Source organism: Salvelinus sp. IW2-2015, unplaced genomic scaffold, assembly GCF_002910315.2.
Source record: "Salvelinus sp. IW2-2015 unplaced genomic scaffold, ASM291031v2 Un_scaffold679, whole genome shotgun sequence".
NCBI lineage: Eukaryota > Metazoa > Chordata > Actinopteri > Salmoniformes > Salmonidae > Salvelinus > Salvelinus sp. IW2-2015.
In genome coordinates, this window is record NW_019942593.1 from 1,935 (window position 1) to 10,528 (window position 8,594).

The 8,594-nt window shown below is 47.6% G+C and overlaps 1 protein-coding gene across 1 annotated transcript in view; it reads left to right on the top strand.

Moving 5' to 3' along the window:
* Positions 1-490: 490 nt before the first annotated feature.
* The window catches only part of LOC139023979 (zinc finger homeobox protein 4-like), a gene marked incomplete at both ends in the record, with an annotated part of 64,141 nt that continues 56,037 nt past the window's right edge, over positions 491-8,594 (top strand). The window contains one exon of the mRNA XM_070438290.1: positions 491-649. Within this exon, the coding sequence (XP_070294391.1) occupies positions 491-649 (159 nt within the window). The remainder of the gene's footprint in view (positions 650-8,594) is intronic.

Sequence of the window (8,594 nt, forward strand, 5' to 3'; positions counted from 1 at the left end):
ATCCTTCCTCATTTTGTCTCTCCTCTCCTCATTTTGTCTCTCCTCACTTTCTCTCCTCACTTGAGTCTCTTCCTCTCCTCATTTTGATCCTCCTCTCCTCTGTCAGTACCCATCGGTGCTTTTGCTTCCGATTAGTTATTACCATCCTTTCATTTCTTCTAAGCATCACTGATTTGTTTTCCTGTCCGCTCAGAAATATTCCTTTGGGTTGATTTTCTCCTTCCTACATTTGTTTAAAACATTGGCTACTACTGTTTTTGTCCTACTAAGATTAATAGTGAGTCCCAGATGACGTGGCTTCAGGTATAGGCAAGTTTGCCTATACTAGCCCGTTTGTCCTTGACCATCAATCAAAAAGCCAACTTCTCACTACAAAATGTTAACAATCTCTCTACTCTCTCCTACAGCACTCTGCAGAAGCAAGGAGAAGTGCGTGCGCGGTGAGCAGTGTTGTGTACTAACTGTGACCCTGTGTGACTACTCCACCAAGGCTGTCTGAACCTGGTGCACACGCTCGCCCCGCGCCACCAGCAGAACGAGGGTCTGAGGAAACTAACAGCTCCACCAGGCAGGGACTGGGAGGGAGAGGGAGGACCGGCCCTGAATCTACACCAACTCTACCACGTCAAAGACTGCCCTCAACACAAAGGTATATGGTTTAGTCGTTGTTAGATGGTTTCTTGATTTTGATTTGAAACATCGACTTGGACCCGACAGCATACTAGTCTAAGTCCTTGTTTTCTTTACCCACGCCATTGCCTTCCTGCTACCACAACCAAACATCTCTTCCTCCATCCCTCCCTCTCTCCCAAAAACCCTTTACCACCACATCAATACATACCCTCCACTCCATCCATCCATATCCCTCCATCCATCCATCTCCCTCCTCCCTTCATCCAACAATGAGATAACACTAACAATGAGCTATGATACAAGCGAGCTACCACAGTCACCGAAGATTCAATTTTGTAGGGTACGAACGGGTTAATGCAGAGTGAATAATACATATAGGTAGGGATAGGATAAAGTGACCAGGCAACGAGATAAAATTTAAGAACAGTAGCAGCAGTGTAAGTTATGAGTCAAAAAGAGTTAGCCAAAAATTGGGTCACGATGCAGATAGTACCAGTATGCTAGTTTGGTTGAACTATTAACTACCTATTTGCATCAATCCCTCCCTCACGTCCACCCTCTTTCCCTCCATTCCTCCGTCCCACCCTCTTTTCTCTCCCTCCCTACATCCCTCCCTCTTCTTCTCCCTCCATCCTCTCCCCCTTTCTTTCTCTCCATTCCTTCCCTCCCTCTGCTCCGAACCCTCGCTCCCTCTCTCATCCCTGCTCACCCTCTGTACTCATGAGTCACGTCTTTGAGTCAGGCAGTGCAGTCCACCTAATCATCTCTCCTAAAATGAAGCACGCTTTGTTCCCATTATGTGGCTACGGACTATTCACCAACACACAACACAGCTTCTGCCGTCCCCTGTGGCGGGACATCCCAGGCATCCACAGACTTAGTTGAAAACTTCTGCCTTTGGAGATCCGACCAACCACCACGACAACCAAACCACACCACACACACCACACACACACACCCACACACACACACACACACACACGACACACACACACACACACACACACAAGCACACACACACACACACACAGCCACCACACCACACACACACACGCGGCTTTCCCTGGAGTGAGCCTTATGTCCTTTCTCATGACCAAAGCAATTGGCCATTTTTAAAAGCCCAGTGGTCTGCCACCACTAATAAGTGTAGCAGAACTGTAAAACATTTTGAGAGACAAAAAAAAGATGAATGTGTCTCTTTCTGTAGTCGGGGGTACCTGCGTCTGTAGAGGGGGGGGGCTGTAATTTAAACCAGAAGACACGTCATAGTTATTATATAATCATTCCTATGCTAATCCGGCACAATGAAATGAGTGCTAACTTGTTTTGCTTTGCTTGACCTGTCGGGCGCGATAGGGACGGCAACACGTTTTGAATGGCCTTCCAGGTGCACTTCTTAGAAGTGTGGTGTGTGCTGTGTTAGACATAATCTCTGTGCTCCCCAAAGTTCCTTGTTTATGTATATGGACCCGGCAAACCAGATGATGTCCAAGTACTGTAACACACAGTTGAAGCAGCCTCTCTCCACCTCACAAACAACCCCACCACACACACACCACAAACACACACACACACACACAGCATACACACACACACACACACACACCACCAACACACACACACACACACACACACAGCACACACACACACACACACCACACACACACCACACACACACACACACACACACACACACACACACAGCCTTGACCGTATGGAGAAAAGAAGAGAGAGCTGCCATATTGAGAGAGAAGTAGGCCATCTATATGTTTGGTTTTAATTAGAAGGGGGGGGCTCAGGTGATTCAGAGAGGTTTGGGATTTGGGTCCACAAGACAAGCCAGGATAGATAAATCATTACTGTGCCTTTTAACACACACCCACCCCTATTCTCCCTAAAAGTGTATTCTGTCTCACACACACACACTCACATACACTCACTCACACACACTCACTTTTTTTCTCCATTCAGTGTTTGCTCCTGTCCATTTCGGTCTCCTCCACAACTAACTATGCAAATATTTTTTTCAAATGTTCCACTGTTTTTTTTGTTTTTTTTGTTTTTTTGGGGGGGGGGTGCGATTATATACCCCCAGTTGTATGCCACATAGTGCATTTCCAATGAGGAGGAAGTGTAGGGTTTGAGTTGACCCTGCTGGGCACGTTCTTGGATGCCCTGCTTTTTCCCATACTGCATCATTTCTTTGGGAACAGTAGTATTATTTCACCAAGTCCCTAGTAAAACATATTTACCTGTTTCCTTTTACAGTGTAAAGGAGACAGTTGGAGAGAAGTGTGGATATTTATTCCAGAATATCTGAACTTTCTTTGCAATGGAGCAGATTTGATTGTATAATTGCCTAACGGGAACAGACTAAGTTCATGTGGATGCTTATGTACATGTGTGTTTAGCATTTGTTTTCTGCTGCTGTACAGTTTCTATTGGTTAGCTACTGGTTGCTATGAACCATATTTACTGAAGTGCTGAGAGGTGTCTTTCTGTTAAAGCAGAACTCTGGCACACTGGGAATAACAGCTTGCTATTGCTCAGGACTATACCTGTGAGTGGATTTCATGATATAGGTTTGATGCTGGTTWTATTGTCTAATTATTAGGAGTTGTTCTATCTGTATGTGGGGCTAGGAAAGGTGGACTAGAGTCACTGTAAACGAGAAAATAGTATTTATCTCACTCTCTCCCACCCCTTTCCCTGTGACTTCTCAGTAAGTTAGCAGTGTAGCAATCAACATGTCTCGCTTCGTGTGGGTGTGTCTGAGAATCTCTCTCTGCCAGGTTTCCCTAGGTGACGGTAACTCCCCATGTCATTCCCCAGTTGTCTCATCATTTACTCTAGGTAAACACCATAGAGCTAAGTGTGTGTGCGTGTTTGTGAGCGTGTGAGTGAGCATGTGAGTGTGATGTGGTTAAACATGAGTTTTAAGTGGAGTTCCCCCATTTGTAAATCAATGTAATCTAAGAGCCGGCCAACGCAGCTTTTTACACACACTTGAGCTTGTTAAAATGGTTTCCCCATAAAAATGTGAAACAAAAACACTCACCGCCCATGTTTTGTACCCATGTGTGTGCGCGACAGAGTGTGTGTGTGCACGTCCTTCATGTGTGTTTATGTGTTTATGAATCCTCCTACTCTATGGAGAATCAGCAGAGTTGAAGGAAATTGACTTGATAGAGAATGCCAGTTCAGATCCCAGACAGGGAGAATGAATTCCTCCACAACATGGCACAGAGAGTTCAGCCATTTTGTTGTCTGGCTTTGAACTTCGGACAAAAGTTGTTAGTCCAAATTAGATTCTTGTTTTCCCCCCGTGTTTGTATAACAGAGTTAGATGGTGAATAGAGCTGCTATGAGAACATTAACATAGATGCACATTCAAGTACATGCGGTACAAATGGACTGGTTCTCAGTCACGTTTTTCCATCATCCTCAGTTTTAAGATGAAACTAATGGCTGATAGATAATGTTTGTGTTGGAAACAGTGACAGACACACTGTTATGTTATTGAAGGAAAAAAACATGAAATGTAGTGTTAAACGATAAGAGACGAAGAATCTGAAGAGAAAAGGATTGAATGTGCAGTAGTTGCTTCTGAGAGTGTTTCTGTCTGTGTAGTGCTGCTCCATTAGTCTGTTATTCTCCCTATGAACCAGCCCTATGGACCAGCCCTATGAACCAGCCCTATGGACCAGCCCTATGGACCAGCCCTATGGACCGCCTATGAACCAGCCCTATGGACCCAGCCTATGGAACAGCACCTATGGACCAGCCCTATAGAACAAGCCCCTATGACCAGCCTATGGACCAGCCTATGGAACCAGACCAGCCCTATGAACCAGCCTATGACCAGCCACCAGCCTATGGACCAGCCCTATGGACCAGCCCTATGAACCAGCCTATGGACCAGTATGCCAGCCCTATGGGACCAGCCCTATGGACCAGCCCTATGGAACCCCATAACCAGCCCTATGAACCAGTCCCTATGACCAGCCCTATGGACCAGCCCTATGGACCAGCCCTATGAACCAGCCTATGAACCAGCCCTATGGACCAGCCCTATGGACCGCCCAGGACCCCTATTGAAACCAGCCTAATGGACCAGCCCTATGAACCAGCCCTATGGACCAGCCCTATGGACCAGCCCTATGGAACAGCCCTATTAACCAGCCTATGACCAGCCCTATGGACCAGCCCTGAATGAACCAGCCCTATGACCAGCCCTATTGACACGCCAGCCCTATGGACCAGCCCTATGAACCAGCCCTATGGACCAGCCCTATGAACCAGCCCTATGGACCAGCCCTATGGACCAGACCCTATGGACCAGCCTATGACCAGCCCTATGAACCAGCCCTATGGACCAGCCCTATGGACCAGCCCTAGACCAGCCCTATGAACCAGCCCTATGGACCAGCCCTATGACCAGCCCTATGGACCAGCCCTATGGACCAGCCCCTGATGAACCAGTCCTATGAGCAGCCTAGCCCTATGAAGCCCTAGCCGCTAATGGACCAGCCCTATGACCAGCCCTATGGGGACCCAGCCTCTAGAACCAGGGGGCCCTATGACCAGCCCTATGCGACCAGCCCTATGGAACAGCCTATTAACCAGCCCTATGAACCAGCCCTATGACCAGCCCTATGAACCAGCCCTATGACCAGCCCTATGAACCAGCCCTATGGACCAGCCCTATGAACCAGCCCTATGAACCAGCCCTATGGACCAAGCCCTATGAACCAGCCCTATGAACCAGCCCTATGAACCAGTCCTATGGACCAGCCCTATGAACCAGCCTATGAACCAGCCCTATGGACCAGCCCTATGAACCAGCCCGTATGAACCAGCCCTATGGACCAGCCCTATGAACCAGCCCTATGACCAGCCCTATGAACAGCCTATGACCAGCCTAGACCAGCCCTATGAAGCGCCCTATGAACCAGCCCTATGGACGCAGCCCTATGAACCAGCCCTATGCACCAGCCCTATGACCAGCCCTATGGACCAAGCCCTATGAACCAGCACCTATGGTAAAGCCCTATGAAGCCTCAGCGCTCGTCATCAGCCACCGAGCACGCTATGAAACCAGCACTTACCCTACAATCCTATGGACCAGCCCTTGAACGATCTGGACTCACCTATGGACCAGCCTATGAACCAGCCCTATGACCAGCCCTATGGACCAGCCCTATTGAACCAGCCCTATGGACCAGCCCTATGGACCAGCCCTATGAACCACCCTAGCCAGCCTATGGACACAGCCCTATGAACCAGCCCTATGAATCCAGCCCCTATGACCAGCCTATGGACCAGGCCCTATGAACCAGCCCTATGGACCAGCCCTATAAACCCAGCCCTACTGAACACCAGCCCTATGACGCCCTACACCAGAGCCCTATGGACCAGCCCTATGAACCAGCCTATGGACCAGCCACTATGAAACCAGCCCTATGGACCAGCCCTATGAACCACAGCCCTATGAACCAGCCCTATGCACCAGCCTATAACCAGCCCTATGGACAGCCCTATGAACCAGCCCTATGGACCAGAAAGAAAAAGAACGTTCTCCATCCATCAAATCAAATAATGTATTATATAGCCCTTCTTACATCAGCATGATATATCAAGTGCTGTACAGAAACCAGCCTAAAACCCCAACAGCAAGCAATGCAGGGTGTTAGAAGCACGGTGGCTAGGGACAAACTCCCTAGAAAGGCCAAAACCTAGGAAGAAACCTAGAGAAGAACCAGGCTATGAGGTGGCCAGTCCTCTTCTGGCTGGCCGGGTGGAGATTATAATAGAACATGGCCAAGGATTTCAAATTTCATAAATGACTAGCATGGTCAAATAATAATAATCACAGTAGTTGTCGAGGGTGCAACAAGTCAGAACCTCAGGATAATGTCAGTTGGCTTTCTCATAGCCGATCATTGAGAGTATCTCTACCGCTCCTGCTGTCTCTAGAGAGTTGAAAAACAGCAGTCTGGGACAGGGAGCACGTCCGGTGAACAGTCAGGGTTCCATAGCTGCAGGCAGAACAGTTGAAACTGGCAGCAGCGCACGGACCAGGTGGGACTGGGACAACAAGAGGAGTCATCATGCCAGGTAGTCCTGAGGCATGGTCCTAGGCTCAGGTCCTCGCGAGAAGGAGAAAGAAAGAAAGAAAGAAAAGAAAGAAGAGAGAATTAGAGAGAGCAAACTTAAATTCACACAGGACAGGAGAAATACTCCAGATATAACAGACTGACCCTAGCCCTCCGACACATTAAACTACTGCAGCATAGATTACTGAAGCTGAACAGGAGGGTCAGGAGACACTGTGGCCCCACTCCGATGATACCCCCGGACAGGTTCCAAACAGGCAGGATATGACCTCCCACTCCACTTTGCCAAAGCACAGCCCCCACACCACTAGAGCGATATCTTCAACCACCAACTACTACCATTCCTGACACAAGCCGAGTATAGCCCACAAAGATATCCGCCACGGCACAACCCAAGAGGGGGCAAACCAGACCAAGCAGAAAAGAAACACAACCGTCTCAACAATCACACAAAACAGAAAAGAAACAACCGTTCTCCCATTCATCAGACAAGCAAAACGAAACAACCGTTCTTCAAACAATCAGACCAAGCAAAAGAAACAACCCGTTCTCCAACAATCACACAAAAGCAGAAAGAAACAACCGTTCTCTCATTCATCAGACCAAGCAGAACGAAACAACCGGTCTCCTCATCAGACCAAGCAGAAACGAAACAACCGTTCTTCAACAATCAGACCAAGCAGAGAGAACGAAAAGACTGTTCTCCAACAACACACAAGCAGAAAGAAACAAACCGTTCTTCAACATCAGACCAGCAGAACGAAAATCTGTTCCTCCATCCATCAGAACAAGCAGAAACAAAACAGTCTCACATCATCAGAATGCAAACGTTCTCAATCCACAGACCAAGCAGGAACGAAACAACGTTCCCATCCATCAGACAGCAGACGAAACATACCGTCTCCATCCCAATCAGAGACCAAGCAGAACGAAAAACCGTTTTTTTTCCATCCATCTCATGGAAGACAAAGAGAAATAAGAAAGACTGTGTTCTCTCACAACAAATCCACAAAAGCAGAACGAAACAAGCCGTCTCCATCCATCAGACAAGCAGAAAAGAAATTAACTTTCTCCAACCATCAGACACTTTTTGTCTTCCGTTTTTTTAATCTTCCTTCCGTCTCTCAGAAAAAGAAAAGGAGATGGGATCTTATGGAGGTAATTATTTCTGAGTTGTGTCTGTCATCCTCCCCTCCCTCCCTCAGTCCCCCTCTCCTCTCCCCCCTGTACATTAAAGTGGGGGAGAAGGCCGCCTTTGTTTGAGTCCCCCCTTTAAACAAAAGACCTCACTGACTCAGGGGGCTGAACAACACTTTAAATGCTTCTCTCTCTGTGTGTGTGAGTGTGTGTGCGTGTGTGTGTGTGTGTGTGTGTCTCTTTTGTTTTGTTTTCTGAGTGATAAGGCTCCGGGAGGTTTGTAGTCTTGTTCAGATTAGTGTAGCCTTGCTAACCATTTACATATAGCAGCTGTAGGCCAGGCAAGGCCCTAATGGACACACACTGAGGCAGTGTGTGTGTATGTGTGCGTTTGTGCATGAGTGTGTGCATATGTATATAGTTTATTGCCTTATTGTAGCTAAACAAAACATGCAGCCTCAGTTTATGCATTTGTTTGACTAAACTCTGAGCATAATCATCCTTATGTTTTTACTATGGCTAGCTCTTTCTCCTCTCCTCCCTCCTCTTTCTCCTCTCCTCCCTCCTCTCCTCCCTGCATTGCGATGTGATGACACTGAGACTACTTTAAGCCATTAGGGTTTTCTCTCTCTTTTTATCTCTTATTCTCCCTCCCTTCTTTTTTTGGAGCGATGGGGCGGTTTAGCAATTATAGCGGTTACTTTTCAG